Source organism: Carassius auratus, chromosome 6 (assembly GCF_003368295.1).
Source record: "Carassius auratus strain Wakin chromosome 6, ASM336829v1, whole genome shotgun sequence".
NCBI lineage: Eukaryota > Metazoa > Chordata > Actinopteri > Cypriniformes > Cyprinidae > Carassius > Carassius auratus.
Window position 1 is genome coordinate 25,905,804 of NC_039248.1, and position 18,846 is coordinate 25,924,649.

At 34.1% G+C, this 18,846-nt stretch overlaps 3 protein-coding genes across 5 annotated transcripts; 2 read left to right on the top strand and 1 right to left on the bottom strand.

Annotated features, from left to right (window-relative positions):
- Positions 1-1,323: 1,323 nt before the first annotated feature.
- On the bottom strand, positions 1,324-4,405 carry LOC113104080 (tumor suppressor candidate 2-like). Of its 2 annotated transcripts, none has more exons than XM_026266042.1 (4): positions 4,322-4,405; positions 2,877-3,088; positions 2,372-2,492; positions 1,324-1,818 (listed from the first exon to the last, which is right to left on the bottom strand). In XM_026266042.1, the coding sequence occupies exons 2-4, from the start codon at positions 3,023-3,025 to the stop codon at positions 1,753-1,755; spliced, it is 336 nt and encodes a 111-aa protein (XP_026121827.1). In that variant the 5' UTR covers positions 3,026-3,088; positions 4,322-4,405; the 3' UTR covers positions 1,324-1,752. The 2 variants fall into 2 exon arrangements, with proteins under 2 accessions (XP_026121827.1, XP_026121828.1); XM_026266043.1 differs by having other exon boundaries at positions 4,326-4,403.
- Positions 4,406-5,476: 1,071 nt separating this feature from the next.
- On the top strand, positions 5,477-8,767 carry LOC113104105 (high mobility group protein HMG-I/HMG-Y-like). 2 transcript variants are annotated; one of them, XM_026266044.1, is made up of 5 exons: positions 5,477-5,845; positions 6,332-6,431; positions 6,612-6,689; positions 7,203-7,250; positions 8,098-8,767. In XM_026266044.1, exons 2-5 carry the CDS (start codon positions 6,342-6,344, stop codon positions 8,158-8,160), a joined length of 279 nt encoding a protein of 92 aa, XP_026121829.1. In that variant the 5' UTR covers positions 5,477-5,845; positions 6,332-6,341; the 3' UTR covers positions 8,161-8,767. The 2 variants fall into 2 exon arrangements, with proteins under 2 accessions (XP_026121829.1, XP_026121833.1); XM_026266048.1 differs by having other exon boundaries at positions 5,477-5,835.
- Positions 8,768-11,301: 2,534 nt separating this feature from the next.
- On the top strand, positions 11,302-18,502 carry LOC113104146 (diphosphoinositol polyphosphate phosphohydrolase 1-like). The gene is made up of 5 exons (XM_026266050.1): positions 11,302-11,616; positions 12,927-13,037; positions 14,565-14,609; positions 14,698-14,782; positions 15,536-18,502. Exons 1-5 carry the CDS (start codon positions 11,518-11,520, stop codon positions 15,730-15,732), a joined length of 537 nt encoding a protein of 178 aa, XP_026121835.1. The 5' UTR covers positions 11,302-11,517; the 3' UTR covers positions 15,733-18,502.
- Positions 18,503-18,846: the final 344 nt, after the last annotated feature.

Here is an 18,846-nt window from a genome sequence, read left to right on the forward strand (position 1 = left end):
TTACTTTAAGCCCTCACTACTTTAATTTGATTAATAATTTAGCTATATGTAAATTATGGCCGTTACTCATGGCCCTGTCATATACATTTGATTTGAAGCATAATAGGGTGATTTGACGATAAGTGAATTATAATTTTGGGTCATCTGTTCCTTACCTACACATGTCTCATCACACATTCTCTCATAAACCCTCCTAGCTTATTCTCTCTTTATCAGTGTCAATGTTTGTGTGCAGACGTGGCATCCTGTTGGAGCTTCCTGTGTTTCATTCACATGGGTGGGACAAACATTCCCAGTGAAGTCATTTTCATCTGTTTCTAGTGAAAACCTACCTTTGAGAGCCTGGCTGGCTCTGATAAAGCGTCTATCTCATGTGGATGGAGATCAAGCCACTGTACGGGAGTGAAAGCCTCGCAGCAGTGAATTTCAAAGAAGCGAGGAAACACCAAAAACTGCTTTACCTCTGACATTTCACCATCCACCACACCCAGATGCCAGGTGAACTACAGAACCCACAGCCAAAAGGGAGAGACGGCATTTTCAATTCACGACCCAGAGAAAAACTGACTATAATTTATTAGAAACATATTTTTCTTTTGTATTACAACTACATTGTGTTGCACCAATAGTGAGATTCTGACTAGATAACTAGTTTAATCTCAGGGACAAAAACTGATAAATAGCATAGATGACAATTCCATACTATTGAATTAATTAATAATGACTATAAATTAATATTATTATTATTAATTTCCGTAATGTTTATAATAAAAAAATCATTATTTATTTAAAACAAAATGCTAAAAACTTGTACATTTTTGAGACTGTAACTAAAACTACATTATCAATACTTAAAAATAAAATCATAAAATAAACCAGATGTTAAAAAACTTTATTTCAGCTTAATATTTCTTACTTTGTTTAGTTTAAATTAGTTAACTATACAGACATTTAACAAATGACAAAAACACAGCAAAAGCACTAAAACTTTAACTAAAATTAAAACAGAAAATATAAAAATAAAATCTAGATATATGATTAAAAACTGCAATAGTATGTCAGTGATACTAAAATAGCACTTTTCACAACACTATGCACCGTTTGAAAAATAAACCTATTTATTTTTTAAATTTGCTAATAAGATAATATCTAACAGTGTTAAATAACCACAATTAAATATCCAATATCAGCTGATAGAGATGCATTGAAATATATTTAAAAAAAATTGTTTCACCTTTACATTAAGGATGTAAAATGGACTGTGACTGTCTTTTTATTTTACTATAAACATTTATGTTTATACCCTAAATAATTACTACTGAGTAATCTGCTAAACAGCTTTATTCAAGTATATCAACTCATAATTTACTGTACAATAAATGAGAAGAAAGTGCAGATGTGGGTTGCAACCCAACAAACAGAGTCAGACTATTATAATATACAACGAAAAAAACACACTGCAGTTGGTGGACATCAACAAACACGAGTGATTTCTGTACAATCCCTGCACTGCTCCATACTCACACGCTCTCATTGCACATGCATTCCTTACTGTACATCACAGAAGACAAGACACTGTATGTCTGCTGTCTATACACCAAAATACAAATCAGAAAATATGATTCATGTTTTTGGTCAAAGCCATGTGAAGGGCAGAACACCCTCGCTGTCGTAACAGAATCCTCTCAGAAGAATACCGAAGGAGGAAGGAAGTCTAGGGTGATTGTGACACTTCTCACAGTGTCTGTGTGTTTATATTTCACACAGGATGACAGGGAAGTCGACGCGGATTCGTGGGTGATCCAACTGAATGATTCCCTGTAGACATGACATAAGAAAATACTGTAAAAAAAAACTAAATTATGTGAAATAAGGTAAGTTTAATTTTTCCATAAGACACCAGGAACAAACAAAATTTTTTTAAGTGTTCAGATAGGAAACAAGTAACAAATAGCCTATCGAATAATGAATGAATGAAGGTAAATTAAATGTTAAGATGAGAGTTAATGAATGAATGAATATAAAAATATACATAAATAAATAAATGTTTAGATAAGAGACCAAATAATAAATAATACAATAAAAAATAGGCTTGTAATCAATGTTTTTTAGACTACAAGCCTATTTTTAGCAGATACACATTTTATTCTATGTGGTGTATTTCTATTACTGAACAGCTGACCAAAGTATTTCATAATAAATGATACATTTCATATGCTACTGACTAGCCAAATCAAGTAGCAAATCATGGGTTTACATATCAAATCTAATGTCTTAATCATCATAAATTATTATCATTCTGTTTAAATTTCAAATGTATTTTGAGTTGATCCTGTCAATATGCACTAAATATCTAACATGTATCTCTCACCTGAGGTATAAGATTCTTCTGAATCCTCTTCAGTTTAGCTTTCTTTCTGCCGTTCTTGGTCACCACAGTCTCCTCGTAAAATTCATGAGCCAGATCTCCATCTTCATCAAAATACAAGGAGCTGCAACAACAAACAGCAGCTGGATGAACATCACAAAAACACATACAGGTCTTATTTTTAAAATGAAATATTTATTTCCTAAATTAAATGAAATATGTATTTATTTATGCATGTATGGCATTATTAAATTGGAGAATACTTTCTCACAAACTGACTGAAATGCACTGTTGTTGCTTTTTTAAACACCATTTTTCTCAATGGTGCTGAGTCAAGATTTATTAAATTATATTATTAAGCAAAGAATGTGTCGTTCTATAAATCAAACATATCTTCTTGTTTTCGAGGTACATGAGAGTGACTCCACATGACCCAAACCACCAAGACCTGACCACACTAAACTAAACAGCTCTCAGTTCTTAAAGGTTTTTTGACTTGAACATTTACCTTCTCCTTGTAAAGACAAATGGTGTTGCGTTCTTGGAGCCTCGTAGACGTGCTAAACACTGTTCATTGACCTCACCGGGAGCTTCTCCTCCAGCTCCTGAGTTGCTAAAAGGCCAGACTCCTTTGGTTTTGGATCCGCTGCCTCCCATTTTTATTGACAACGCATTACTGGAGTGGAGGTGGAGCAGCCAGCAGATCACGTCGGTTCAGTCCTGGAAAACAGAGAGCATGTTACTTACTTCTGCCACAAACCATGGTAATGCATCTATGCATGTGTGGCTTCAAAGCACTGCTGTGGATGAACTAGCTCACTGAACTCTGAGCAAGAACCTGTGGTCAGGTATTTTTATAGTCTGTAATACCTGGAGGCGAGGTGCAAAATGAACACTCACCAAGCACCAGATAAGAGTAAAAATTGCCTTTGTGGATGGTAACCTTTATAGGAAATGCAACATACCACATGACCTGTGTAGTTATCTTTTTAAGGCAAGAATAAATAAATAAACAAATAAATAAATTATACAATGTTAATACTGTACTATATATATATATATATATATATATATATATATATATATATGATTCACATCTAAAATAAAAGTTTGTTGACATAATATATGTGTGTATATGTATTATGTATATATAAATACAAATACATGCACGTATATATACATTATATATATATATATATATATATATATATATATATGCTAAATGAATAAATGTACCATTATGTACCATATATTTAATATATATATATATATATATATATATATATATATATATATATATATATATATATATATATATATATATAAAATATATTTATATATAATATCAAATATAAGAATATGAATTTATAAATTTATATACATTTAAATATTTTACAAATATATACTGTATGTGTGTGTATTTATATATACACATGATAAATATACACAGTACACACACATATATTATGTAAACAAAAACTAATTTTGGATGTGATTAATTGTGATTACTTGTTTGACAGCAGAATCATACACGTTAATAATTTTACATTTTAGCAAAGCTTGTTAAAAATAACTAATAGTTTTATTATCATCTGTTGATACACTAGCATTCTCAACAGTCCTGGTTAACTGGTTAAAACAGTAATTACAGTTAGTTAACAGGCTTTCTGATTATGCCTGAAGAGCGTCACTTTAACCAGCATTACTCTCACAACTAACCATCATTTACAAGTCTTTAAAATCCAGTATATTTGAAGGACAAACACACGGATGTGACTGACTTGCACTCAAAAAGCTGAATGTTCTAGAGCTGTTTTCAATGTAAACAACACACAAGCCATTCACAGCCATTCAGCACACAACAAAACACGGTTGCCACGCGTTTCTGTTCATCGGTTCGACTTGGGTTCATTCAAGAAGACATTCAGATAAAAGATCATAGAAAACACATACATACAGATCTTGTAAATCTCATTGTTATTTATTCTTCTAGTATGCTGCCTTTAAGCACAATGACGTATATTGACAACGTCACATTTACGCGCCAGTCACGGAGAAGAACGGATGGCGCTACTGGGCATGCGCACAACAATACAGCGTCATTTTTATAACAATAATTACAAATTTTTCATTATTGGAAGGGGTAGGTTTATGGTTGGGGGAGGTGTCGACGTTAATTAAACACAATCTATTCGGTAGAAAATTAATTTCATTGTTCGTTTCCGGAAAAGGTCCTGTCCAGTCCATTTTTTTAATGTAATAATATACAATTATATTATATTATATTATATTATATTATATTATATTATATTATATTATATTATATTATATTATATATTAATTTATATTATATTATATTATTATACAACTATGACGGCTTATTTATTTTGTGTAATTTCGGCTTTTTTATTTTTATTTAAAAAGGTAAAATAATTTATTACTTTTAATTTAATATTTTTTTTTTTTTCATGGAAGATGTTCTCTATCTATCTATCGATCTATCGATCTATCTATCTATCTATCTATCTATCTATCTATCTATCTATCTATCTATCTATCTATCTATCTATCTATCTGTCTGTCTATCTATCTATCTATCTATCTATCTATCTATCTATCTATCTATCTATCTATCTGTCTGTCTGTCTGTCTGTCTGTCTGTCTATATATGTGTCTGTCTATCTATCTATCTATCTATCTATCTATCTATCTATCTATCTATCTATCTATCTATCTATCTATCTATCTATCTATCTATCTATCTATCTATCTATCTATCTATCATATGTAGTTTCATTATTGTGAAGCCATGTGTATATTATAGCCTATTATATTTTTTGAAGAAGCTTGAGAACTTAAGTTTTTTTATTTATATTAAAATTTATAATTTTTTAATAATTTTCTTTCTATCTATCTATCTATCTATCTATCTATCTATCTATCTATCTATCTATCTATCTATCTATCTATCTATCTATCTATCTATCTATCTATGTTCATTGTGCAGCTGTTTGTATATTGTTTTTATTATAATATTTAAAGAAGCATTATGATTTATTTATTTTATTTATTTATTTTCTCCTCTTTTTTCTCTTATGTTTCTTGAAGTTGATTTCGTAGTTGGCGCCAGTAATTTGTCACAGCCTTTATATGCAGCATATGGCGCGTGAGATCCGCCTCTCCTCCATCAACCTGCGGCTCATCCCGCTTTTCCATTGGCTTTTTATTCCACTGACAGGCGGCTATTCCTGAACTCGCTATAATCGCATCTATTTCGCGAATCCCGCGATACGATCGGAAGCGACAGAGTTAATTTCAATCATTTCCACACGCAGAAGTATATTTAGCTCGGAATTAGACCGTGGTTTATTGGTAGACAGTCGGTTGCGCTCTAATTCAATCAGCAGAGATCGTGCGGGAGGTGGGGCCACCGAGCAAAACAGCGCGCACCACAACATTATTTTCCTGTAAGTGCATGTAAGTGAATGTTTGGTTCTGTTTTAAATGGTTGCACGAGAACTGAAATGCTCATTTGCACGTCCGTCTGTAAGTGCAGCGCGCGCTATATGGCTTCCAGACAGATTTATCGTTGCATAACCTACTGAGCGCCTCGCCTGTGCATCAACACCAGTTATTTTCCAAAGTACCCAGAAGGTTACAGACACGAATGCAATTATTAAACTTTATGAGACTGACTGTGCATTGTTTTAATATCCCAGAGACCCTCAATACTGTATGTCTGAACATGATCACAATATATCCTTCCTTTAAACTTAATCAGCCATTGCATCTAGATCTTTTTATACACGACTTAAGATGTAAAGGTGCATAATTAGCGAATGCATTCAGTCTAAACCTCTGTATAAGTCACATTAATAAATAATCAGTAATGTTATCAATTCAAGTGACACCTCCTTGGATATAAAAGCGGCTGTTTAATAAATTTAATTTCTATTTAAACAGCCAAAAAAACATGAGTGATTCAGAGAAACAAACAGTCTCCTTTAAAGACAAGGATGGAGCTGAGAAAAGGGGACGAGGAAGACCAAGGAAACATCCAAAGGTATTATATAATAGTGCATTTTTAGTGATCAGTATGAAACCAGTTTACTTTCTGAGTGAAAAGAATATAATAATGCATGGGGCTTTTTTTCAGTGATGCCGTAACAATATAGTTGATGCATCTCCAGTTTTAGTAACAGTGTTGTATTAAGACAACTTCTTAATAAATGTTTTCTTGCAGGAATTGAGTGGGTCGCCTACTGCGAAAAGACCAAGAGGACGGCCAAAAGGCAGCAAAAACAAAGGCCCATCCAAGAGGGTAAGCCTTCTTCTTTTTAATTAACTCACACTATGAATAATTAGTCTCTTTGTGTGATTATGGCATAGCCATGTAAATATAGATATTATTTTTCTCACTATTGCAGAGTAGTACAACACAGCTGTCTCTGGTTTGCAAATACACATATGCATTATTAATTATGAATAGTGTTATGCAGGTTTTTGGTTGACAGCTCATCCGTCGACCAAATGCAGGTGACCTGCTGTTAGCCACTTAGCCCTGAGCAATGCACTGTTAGCCTCCGCCTCAAGAGTCCTCATGAACTCAATGCCCCCTCCATCTGTTGTCATGTGCAGAAACAGACTCCCTCTACTGGTGTACTTGCCATGCAATGCCACACTGGCCTGTGAAAATGATTTGAAAAAATAAAAGTGCCCTTAGTTTTATATGGTTTTATCCAGTGGTTTAGCCTGGGAGTGCTTATTGCATATGAGTGACAGATTTTTTTGACACTTGAATAGTTGTTTGTTAATTTCATTTTCTGTTCCATAGAAATCCTCGGCTTCTGCCAGCAAACCTAAGGGGAAACCGAAGAAAGAGGTGCGTATATTAAAATAATAGTTTGTGCAATTATAATTAGAATTCTGTAATTATTTACTTTCTTCAGTTGAAGACAAATCTGGACATATTTTATCTTATTTTATTTTATTTTATGAATGCTTAGCCAATGCATTAAAAGGAACAGAGTCCTGTTGAATATATTTAATGTGTATTTTTGCAGCATCAAGTTCTGTGCATAACATTCGCGGGGGGAAAAAAAATCATAATGGCATGAGAGTAAAAGCTCAGTAATGGTACATTACTGGTCAAAACTGAAATAAATTATAAAAGTGTTATAGAAAGATGTCTCATCAGCTCACCAAGGCTGCATTTATTTGATTCAGTAAAAACAGTCATGTAAAAAATTATTATTTAAAATAACAGATTTCTATTTTAATATATTAAAATTGTAATCAAAGTGCACACATCTTACAGGCCAAAAGCTCAATGTAGGTGCTCAACAACAAAAACAGGAAAAGCAAAGTTTGCACACTACTGTTCCAAAAGTAGAAAATATTTTTTATGTTATCTGATGAAGAGCTTTTAGACTCGAAATATCAACTGTGGTAAGAACATATGCATTAAAATGTAATTCATTCCTGTGATGCAAAGCTGAATTTGAGCATCACAGTCTAATTTGCAAATTTGTAGTGTATTTTTTGGTGAACTGTCTCTTTAAATTTTATATTTCATTTCAAGTTGCACAGAATTGATCTGCAAATTTAAAGGCCAAACTATCTTGCTAAACTGACTTAAAATGGCATTGTAAATGCCAAATATAGCATGGAAGAGAGGAGCTTAGCTTCCATGCATTTCATCTCCAAATGTTTGATTCTGTTTCATACAGGAAAAGGAAAAACCTCAAGACTCATCTGAGGACGCTGAGGAAGATGACGAGGAGGAGCAGTAACAATCTAACTGGAGCACTACCTCATACTCAACCAAACAAACCAACCGTCTGCTCTCAAACCCGTGAATAAAATGCAATGTCATTCACATCTTTCTACAGCCACAAAAGGACAGTAATAGATGTAATGTTCTGCATAACACATGACTTTTATGTCATTAGATTCAATATACTGTAGAATCTCACTGCATACAAATGTCACGTGTTTCCAGTTACTTTTATTATATATCTATTGGACTGAGGTGCTTTTCTACTTATGCTTGGTTTGTAGTTCTGTTTAGTATGTTTTGTGTCCATGTTGTAGACTAGATTTAGATCAAGCTATAATTTAATGTGTAACATCATGGGCTTTAATAGTTCTTATAGAATGCATTCATTCTGAATGTAGCTGTTTACAGTTTACCAATTAACAGTTTACCTAGCTTTTTGTTAGTGTATATTACTGTGTAAACATCAGTGAAAATTAGTTTCGAGGCAGGTTCTTATATTTTGTAATCAAATATAAGTTACCCAGGCCTGGTTTGAGGGAGCACGTAGATTTAGCTTAAAGGAATAGTTCAGCCAAAAATGCTAATTTGTTGAACGTGTACTCACCCTCAGGACACAGGATGTAAATGAGTTTGTTTTTTCATCAAAACAGATTTGGAGAAATGTAACATTACAGCAGTTGCTCACAGAGGATCCTCTGCAGTGAATGGGTGCCGTCAGAATGAGAGTCTGATTAGAAACATCACAGTAATCTTGTGAAGCTAAAAGTTGCTTCTTTGTCAAAACAAGTCCATCATTAGAACGGTTTGAACTTTTGAACTCTTGCTTTTTGCCAAAATATGAGTCCATAATTCATAATATTGCTTCTTCAATTGAAAAAGTAATCTCGTCTGAATCAGGAGAGAAATATGCACAGATCAAACCACTTACAACAACAACAAAATATCAGAGAAACTATTTTAAACAAACATGTGGGTTGATTTTGGTGTGAGGGGACAATACGGGGACTCTCATTCTGACGGCACCCATTCACTGCAGATGATCCATTGGTGAGCAAGTGACGTAATGCTAAACTTCTCCAAATCTATTCTGAGAAACAAGAATCAGACTAATCTACATCTCGGATGGCCTGAGAATGAGTACATTTTCAGCAAATATTCATTTTTGGATGGATTATTACTTCAGCAGCAGCTTATGTGATGTTTTCCACTAGAATCCCCAGGAATCAGCATTGAGGATAATAACAAAGGTTCGTTTTTGGATGTATAATTCTGTGTTTGTTTGTCACTACTGACGTTTCTGGAAGCATTGTTCAGTTTTAAAGCAATCACCAACACCGACCTTGCAGGTACAAATGCACTTTGAAACCGATTGGCAGAAAACAGTCTTTCCTGATGTATTGTGTTAGAAGACATTCCAGTTAAAACGATTGGTGTTTTGGAACTATATGATGCCACTTATTGTACTAATTCCTAATGGGGAATGAATCTGATACAGCACTTTGTGTTTCTTACACAGTTAAAAAGAGATTTAATGATAAAAAAAAAACATAACAGTGAAGAAAGAAATTACACATCAATTTAAATAATTCCCTTATATGCTTGGCTTATAGAAGTGGTTCTCAGGTGGTTTTGCTTCAGGACGCCATCAAGTGGTGACTCAAGATATCAAAAAGTAAAAAAAAAATAAAAAATAAAAAATCGGTTATTTAAATGTATTAATATTACCAATTATGCATAACATTCACAAACCACCTACTGACAGCATTTCCTCAAAGGACTGTTTGCATTACAGGTATCAGCTCAAGGTTCTCCACACCCAAGTGCTTTTGGAATATTTATTTAAAAATGATTTATTTTAATCATCTAGCTGTGTACATGACAGATCACAACAATGCCATTAAGCTATGCTTCTCAAGGATTCAGATTTATTCTCTTCAGGGTCCCTAAAAATGTAATGATACACTCCATTGAAATAGATATATTGAGCAGAAGTGCAATCTAAATTATAGCCTATATTAATCCACCTTTGGACTGCATTTGATGCATTTAAGTACTCGTCTCATAACTTCTGAAATGTTCACCTCAGGTATTTTCGGTGTCATGAACAAACAGCAAAAGCCCAAGACAACGTCAATCCCCTCAGCAGTAGAAACACCCTTTATTCTGCAGTGATTGTCCGTGTACAAGTGAATAGCCTACATAGGCATATGGTGTGTGACATTTTATTAATACAATATTAGAGTTATAAAATGTGCATTAGATTTATAGACTTTATTAGTATGTATAGTGTATGTTGATCTTAATAAAAAAAATACTTTTGCAAATTGTTTGTGCATTTTCATATACAATACTTATGGTTACTGTTGTATTTATTATTACATTATATCATAATAATTGAAAGAAATAGGCCTATGTTACTATTTTAAATACTAAATACAGTGCAAAGGAAAAATAGATGTATTTGAGAGAATGTTTTAGAGAGATTTGTTAACTTGTAAAAAAATTTTTATAAAGTAAAAAGTAATTAAGTCTAAATATATTGGATATATAATTGGATTGCTCTAATATATTGGATATATTTATGCAAAGGGTTGTGGGTTCGATTCCCAGGGAACACATTAGGTAAAAAATGTTGGCCTGAATGCACTGTCTCTTTGGATAAAAGTGTCTGCTAAATGCATAAATAAACAAGTATTTGATGGATCCTTATATAACTATTTGTCGCTGTTACTGTTGTTTTATTTGTATATTAATTAGCTATGCACCGGTTTTTAAATCATTATAATTGTGAGAAAAGTGTTGCATATTAGTATTTACAAGACAAATTACAGTACCGTGTACTTTAAATATTTATTTGATTAATAATAGAACCATTATTAATTTAACTGTTTAAAGTCACAATAAGTAATATAATATTAATTAAAACAATATAATATTGTAAATTATGTAAAACACTGTTTATTTAATAGGCTATTGATTAGATCAATTTAATAATTGGTCTAACAATTATTGTTAATGTACTAACAATTAATAAGGAAAAGTTAGCAAAACAAATTATTATTAAAAAATTATAATAATAATAACGCGTACAATGAACGGATTGTTATGCGGAATTTCATATCCGCACGCCCTATTCTCAAAAACCAACAACGTTCTTTTTATCTGTCTGCGCTGCGCAGGTTGCGCACATCCCGTAGCGGTTTCGATATAATGGCGTCTGTCTCCGAGATACGCTCGGCTTTGGAAAAATGAAGCGCAGAAGAGCTTATTTCCAGTGAATAACGCGGGGTTTCCATTCGCGGACGGACTTTGTCTCTCTTGCCGCGCGGCAGGTTCAGGTTCCGATCTCAGTCGCAACTCGCAGCCCGAGATGATGAAGCTGAAGTCGAACCAAACGCGCACCTATGATGGAGACGGGTTCAAGAAGCGGGCCGCCTGCCTGTGCTTCAGGAGCGACGCCGAGGAGGAGGTGAGTCGCGCGGCGCGTGCGGTGCGTCAGCTGGCGGATCTCAAGCCCTTGGCGGCGCGGTAGCGTCGTGCTTTAAGCGGTTAGCCTGGGACCAGTTAGCGCAGTTGGCCTAGTGTTAAACGACGCGACAAGCGCTAATCAATGAAGCTGCGCTGAGAACTCGACTCGTTGACAGCTTGATCGATTCATTGAAATCCATCTGATCTGAGATCACGTGCAGCATTTACATTTAGTCAGTTAGCAGACGCTCTTATCCAAACAAATGATGACTATCAAAACCAACAAAAGAGCAATAATATGTGCTATGATAAGCCTCGGTTAGCCTTTGTGCTAAATCTCAAATGGGAAACCTTTAAAGACTTCCTTCCTTGGAATAAACTACTGTGGTGTACGTGACCATGATATTTTTTAATGAAAGGACTATTGCTTACAAAAAAGTGATGTGGCTGTACCATGGTACTAGTTAACAGGCCTAAGTTACTGTAGTACTTTGAAATATACTGTGGTACGGTTTTTCTCAAACCCATGGTAACGTTACATTCAAGAAAGCATTTGATTACATCACTTGAAACATATTTAAAGGCCTCGTTAAACTCCATAAATTCTATGAAACAAAAATAAGCATTTATAAAGGCATCATTTATGATACTATATAGAAGCAAAATAAGCAATATTATAACTGCTTTGCTTTGTGATAATTACTGAAAGGAACTTTATTAATTTATATTTTTTTTACATTTATTTTATTGTTAATGATATCAATATTTTGAGATACATTTTTATAATGTTAATAATTGTTAGTATTCAATGGGTCTGTAACTTTTGTTTGTGTTGTTTTATTTGTATGTTAACTGGTTATATAGATTTTTATTGTATGTGTTATTAGTATTTACATACAAGAATTTAACTTTATAAACTCAGATTACAGTGCTGTTGATTAATAATATTTATTCCATGGTCTGTCTGAATACTGGACTCTGATTGGCTGGCAGGTATGCAATAAACCGTTAGCTCCAAGTCAGTTTAATCACTGTTACATATTAATGTTCTGCTTTAATTGATGCACACAAACCAACACTTATCACACACACACACGCACACACACACACAGATTGCAGATTTCGCTGCACACACACATAAAATGTTAATAACAATTGTGGTGAGTGATTTTAAACCGACACAAGGAACTATTGCTTTTGTTCATGAGCAGTGATTACTTCTCAATGGCCCATTATTAATTGATATATTGTCCTGTCATTGACTTTCATCCAGTCGGACAGACCGAAAACTTGTAAAATGCTTCCTCACAGGTGTTACTGGTGAGCAGCAGCAGATATCCAGACAAATGGATCGTACCTGGAGGAGGAATGGAGCCTGAGGAAGAGCCCAGCATTGCTGCCGCCCGAGAAGTCTGTGAAGAGGTTTGACTTCCACCTCTAGGATTATACATGAAAAAAATGATCATTTTTAGTATTTATCGTAATCAGCTGTCCATTGCAAAAAGCCTCTCAATCCATTCGTAGTAGATATCATTAATTAACAGATTTTTGATGGCTAATTATGTGGATAAAACATACATACGATTTCCAATTTAAATGCACACTCAACGTTCTACAATATTTACTTAAAATAGATTCAGTATCAGTAAATTATGGCTCCAAAACACAAGTCACTGATGGACCCGATCATTTAAATATGGCCAAATATCACCTGATTACTCAGCTGATCACTTTTGATTCCACACAATAATTCACGTTTTGTCACAAATCGATGCATTGCACAAACATGGAAACTCTTAAGGTTTTCTCTCTGCTGACATTTAACCTTTAGGGTTTCTCATAAAGAGAAGTGATAATGTTCCATCAGCTGAGATCCGCCATACTCTTTTACTTTCGCTGGCCATCTGACAGACAGCATTCTTCCGGGACGATCGCCTTACAGTTTTAAAGGGCATTAGACTCAGATTAGGAGCTGCTCTTCACACCTCCGCTGCCAGACAGTAGCAAGAGCGGTCTTGCACCATAAACATCCCATGACCCAACGTCATACGTGTTCGAAGGATCCGCATATGTGGGATTTTCCTGAAATCTAAGAGCATATTGAAAAGTTTTTAGATTTCGAAATCTGAATGTAAAGTTGTGTAATGTTCTATAACAGCAAGCTAATCAAATGTAAATGAAGTAAATGAGTGTTTTTGGTCATGTGACTCTTGGTTCACGATGAAGTACATGATTATCAGGCCATTAAAGCAAAATAAAGCAGACCTAAACTTTCTCAAATTGTTATCCTGATAATGTAATCTGCTATATATAGGGTTAGTAAGTTGTTTTTTAAATCCACACACACACACACACACACACACACACACACACACACACACACACACACACATATATATATATATATATATATATAATAACTTAATTTAAATGCATTATTATTTTTTTTACTTTTTTTTTTAGAGAGATAGAAATGAAATACTTTTAAATTAGCATGGATCTTTAAACTCAGTTATAGTGTTACAAATAATTATTTATAAGAAAATGCTTTTCTTGAGCAGTAAATCAGCATATTAGAATGTTTTTTTTTAAATTGTAATAATTGTAACAGTTTTCTTTCTGTATTTTTGATCAAATAAATACAGTCTTGATGAGCAGAAGAAACAAAAAAAGTCGAAATCTCACAGATCCCACGCTTGTTTTTAACGGTAGTGCATATTAAATTGAAATATTTTCACTAGTGGCCTCAGACTTTTGGACCACCGCTTTATAATCAGGACTAAATTTATACCATGTTTGACGACAATCAGCCACTCAAGTTGAAGTCCACTCCATGTTGTATACACGATATTTGGCCTAAACAACATCATGATGGTTGTCTCTTTAAAATAAAATAATAATAATAATGAAAACACAATGATTTATTTTCATTCACTTGTTGTTTTACAGGCTGGTGTCAAGGGCACTTTAGGAAGACTAGTAGGAATATTTGAGGTAAGTACTTTAAGAAAGAATGGCTTTCTATGAAAGTGTTGTGCTGCATGTCTGAACTGTTTTAAATAACGTTTTGTTTTATATTTAGAATCGAGATAGGAAACACAGAACGTACGTCTACGTTCTCATCGTAACTGAAGTTCTGGAAGATTGGGAGGATTCAGTAAACATTGGTTAGTACTTTAGAATAATACACTACGGTATAAAAGTTTGGATATTGTATTGTTTACTTATTAAATAAAAAATCCATTACAAAACCAAATTATTTTGAAATATTATTACAATTTCAGCTACCTTTTTTAATTAGAAAATATTGTAAAATGAAATTTATTTCTGTGATCAAAGCTGAATTTTCAGTCTTCAGTGTCACATGATGCTTCAGAAATCATTCTAATATGATGATTTGCTGCTTAAGAAACATTTCTGATTATTATCAATGTTGCAAACAGTTGTGCTGCTTCATATTTTTGTGGAAACCGTGATGAATTTTATTTTTCAGGATTTTTTGCTCAATAAAAAGTTCAAAAGAACAGCCTTTATTTGAAAGAAATGTTTTGTAACATAAATGTCTCTACTGTCACTTTTGAGTAATTTAATGTGTCCTCTCTGAATAAAAGTATTCATGTCTTTTAAAAGCAAGAACAAAACATCTTACAAACCCCAAATTTTTTAAACCGTATGACAGAATGGTGTATATACCGAATAAAGTGCATACACGACCCATAATTCAGATGAACGGAGGCATGTGGCAATGTCACAGCAACATTAACATCAAAATATGACCAAAATCTAATTAATATCAGAATATTCTTGTCAGAGCCTTTGTGGGATTAGCAAATGTGAAAAATCAAATGTTTTGTGATTTAAATGATTTGGCTCATAACACCTACTTAACATTTTTTGGTTTGTTTGCTTTGTTTTGTCAGGGAGGAAAAGGGAATGGTTCAAAATCGAAGATGCCATAGAAGTGTTGCAGTGTCACAAACCAGTACAGGCCAGTTACTTCGCGGCTCTCAAAGAAGGCTGTCTGAACAGTAACGGGACGCCCCTGGTGGCCACGATAGGAGGAGACTTGTCTCCCACCTACAGCATTAATCAGAGCTCCGTCTCTGATATCAGATAACTAATGCTAATTATTCTTTTTCATTAAAAAAAAGACACAAAAACGATGGTTTGCCAAGGCTTTTTGAGCACCGAGAAGGTGGCGCAGACATCAAGCGTTGGTTGAATATTCGAAACGATGTTTTGTAAATGTAACACTTTTGCTTTTTCCTGTTTAATCCTACTTTCATGCGGACTGTTGCATGAAACCTGCGACTTTTAGCGGCCCAGATTAAACGAATGCAAGAACTACTTTTTACTGTTGTGATGTAAAAATCTACACATGGTGCGTCAGCATGTGGCTTTCAGTAGTTTTACATGTTCGATTTCCTCTGTGTGCGTATGTGTGAACGAGTTTTTCTTCAGTTCTCTTTTGGCGGTTGCGAGAGGAAACGTTTAGTATTCTGAATGGTGGAACTGTTAACAGTTCAGCATGAACACTGGTATTTATTTGTCTTTTGAGTTTGCGTGATGCGATGAATGTTTAACCTGTGTTAAATTGATGCTCTTAACTTACCCTGTTTTGTCTTGCCATCTTGTAAATAACTTGTGGGCCTGCAAAAACATATTTAATTTATACTAGTACCTGATTAGACTGGAGCGCAATTCTACAAGCGCATACTTTTTTTAATCCAGTACATTTCTTTCCAACCTGCTGAGGTTTGGAAGACTTAGAATTTAGTATTGCAAACTTTACAATGAAACTTGTGTGGAAATGCGTGCCATTAGCAGCACTAATTCATTGCAACTCAATTGTTTAGACATATTCTGTGAGAGAGCGGTGGTATGATTTGGTAGGTCTTTGATGTGCTGTAATGGTTTTCTGTAGCACTTTTTAAAATCAACATCAAATCATTTTCCTGGTTTCATCAGTGCAACATATTGTGCAACTGCAATCTCATTCTGGTATGAAACTCCAACTTTTCATGATGCAATCACATCCAGATGGATTAAAGTAGAATTTAATTAGTAAAACGTGTTGCACGTATCATGTTGACCTTAAGAAGTGCCACGGTAGATAAGAGTGGACAGTTAAATCAAGAAGTAGCTTGGAAATCCTCTCCTTAAACTAGAAGATTCACTTCGATTTTCAAAGCAATCTGTTGAAAATCTATGAAAGATTATGTTACCTAGCAGTTTCAAAAATCCTCACTAACATGAAATCAAAATAGAGACGTTTTACCTTTTCTGTGTTTAATGTATTATTGAGCATGATTCATTTCAGTTCATGTTGTTTCAGGTGAAAAAAAATGCCATCAATAATGAGCAGTTGAACTTTGCTAAAATAAAATGTATGGAACATACTGAAATCTTAATCTGTCATTATTTACTTATCCTCAAGTTGTTTCAAATCTGTATGAGTTGTTGAGCACAGATGACGACTAAACAATTTGAAACTAAACAATTGACGGTAGCCATTGAATTCCATAATATGGAATAAAAATATTATATTATGGAAGTCAATGGTGACCAACAACTACTTAATCTATTGTTGTGTTCAACAGCAGATTGAAGCTCATACAGGTTTGGGACAACATGAAGGTAAGTAAATAATATGTTTTCTCTTTAAGAAAGTAAAATGGGTTTCATGTTCATTTTAGCTGTTAGCAGATAGTTTTTTTTGCACAAAACTAGCTCTAGTCTGCACTAGGACAGTTTCCACATCGTGTTTTCGAGGGCACTTTTTATGGATGTTCAGCAGACCCCTGAAATAGTTTCATCTTTGGCTATTAATATTCTTCTGACAATTGCTGAAGTTGTTTTCCGTCCTTCCGTTTTCTTGGACTTCAAGTCCCACTGATGAGGTATTTGGTCGTTTTGACCTCTCACCCTTTTCAGAAATGACCATATCATCAACTAGAACTCATTTAAACATCTTCTCTTTTGAAATGTTTAATATGTTGTGAAAGCCGAACTGCACGCTCTGTAAAGCGCTTGGCGCAATACTGTGAATCTTGAGCCACTGTAGTTAGCGAGATGTTTCGGTGTCTTCTAATCGCTCTTGTACAGATCAAAACGTCAAATTGCAGTGCTTGTCATTATGATGTATAGATATGGTGCACGCCAGGTTGGGCGATTTATTTCCTCAAGACTGAACCACATCGTTTTGCTCCTCTGGGAGTTTTAAGTGCATTTATGATCCTTATGAAGTACATTTTTAATTCAAGATTTCATAATATTGTTAGTGTGACTGCAAAATGAGTAATAATGAACCTAAAACGTGAATGAACATACTTTTATCAGTGATTTGTTTACATGCCTTTGATTAATATGTCAACACTAATGCCATCGATTTTGCGGCTGATTGCAAGTCTTTCTCTTTCACTTTTAGTGTAGCATGTAATAGCTAATCTGGTGTTTTCTTGATTGAGATGGTCATACTAATGTACACTTCATTTAGCACAGACGCATAATAAAAACGTTTTGACTCCTGTAGTGAGTGGAAGTGGCTGTGTCTATAGCCGATCATTGCTGTGAATGATCTTCTGTCAAACACACTCGTTTCAAAGTCCTACAAAACAAGGATGTGAAATCTCATCTCACGGAAAGCACCTTAAATTTGCCCTGCTTGTGACTCTGAATGTAAACTTGGGTAAAATAAGAGTTCAGCCTGGTAAACATGTAATTGGTTTAAATGGGATGCTGGAACTATGACTGAAATCTCTCAACACTCTGAAACCACAGCTGTACCCTTCACTGGAATATTTAGCTTTTTTGTTTTGGGATTGTGAAATCAACCAGTATAAGAATGTAACATAAATGTGCCAACTAATAAACACCAGTATTTCATCTCAAGGTTTCAGTGACTTTGTCCCGCAAGCTAAATTTCTAATGCTTTAACATGCCAAATATTCTGATTTACGTAACATTGTGTTTGTACTTCATGGCTTTTGAGGAAAACTACGTGCACGCTTAACATTAAAATGTCGTCAAACTATGTACATGTAAGATTTACGGGTTCCTTCCAGGACGATGGACCAAAAAGGAAGTGGGTAAGAAAATAAAAACATTCCTGGATTATTAATATTTTTGTTTTTTAAGAAATAGCTCATCCATAAATGAAACTTTGGTGAACAATTATGCAACTTCAGGTCATGCAAGTTGAGGGTGAGTTTGTTCCTTTACGAGAAGGGAT

Coding starts and splice junctions, on each gene's coding strand:
- LOC113104080 (XM_026266042.1), bottom strand. CDS start 3,025: ATGGGAGGCAGCGGATCCAAAACCAAAGGAGTCTGGCCTTTTAGCAAC. Junction 2,493..2,876: donor TTTGTCTTTACAAGGAGAAG/GTAAATGTTCAA, acceptor TTGTTGTTGCAG/CTCCTTGTATTTTGATGAAG. Junction 1,819..2,371: donor AGAAGAATCTTATACCTCAG/GTGAGAGATACA, acceptor TCATGTCTACAG/GGAATCATTCAGTTGGATCA.
- LOC113104146 (XM_026266050.1), top strand. CDS start 11,518: ATGATGAAGCTGAAGTCGAACCAAACGCGCACCTATGATGGAGACGGG. Junction 11,617..12,926: donor GGAGCGACGCCGAGGAGGAG/GTGAGTCGCGCG, acceptor GCTTCCTCACAG/GTGTTACTGGTGAGCAGCAG. Junction 14,610..14,697: donor GACTAGTAGGAATATTTGAG/GTAAGTACTTTA, acceptor TTTTATATTTAG/AATCGAGATAGGAAACACAG.
- LOC113104105 (XM_026266044.1), top strand. CDS start 6,342: ATGAGTGATTCAGAGAAACAAACAGTCTCCTTTAAAGACAAGGATGGA. Junction 6,690..7,202: donor ACAAAGGCCCATCCAAGAGG/GTAAGCCTTCTT, acceptor TCTGTTCCATAG/AAATCCTCGGCTTCTGCCAG. Junction 7,251..8,097: donor AGGGGAAACCGAAGAAAGAG/GTGCGTATATTA, acceptor TGTTTCATACAG/GAAAAGGAAAAACCTCAAGA.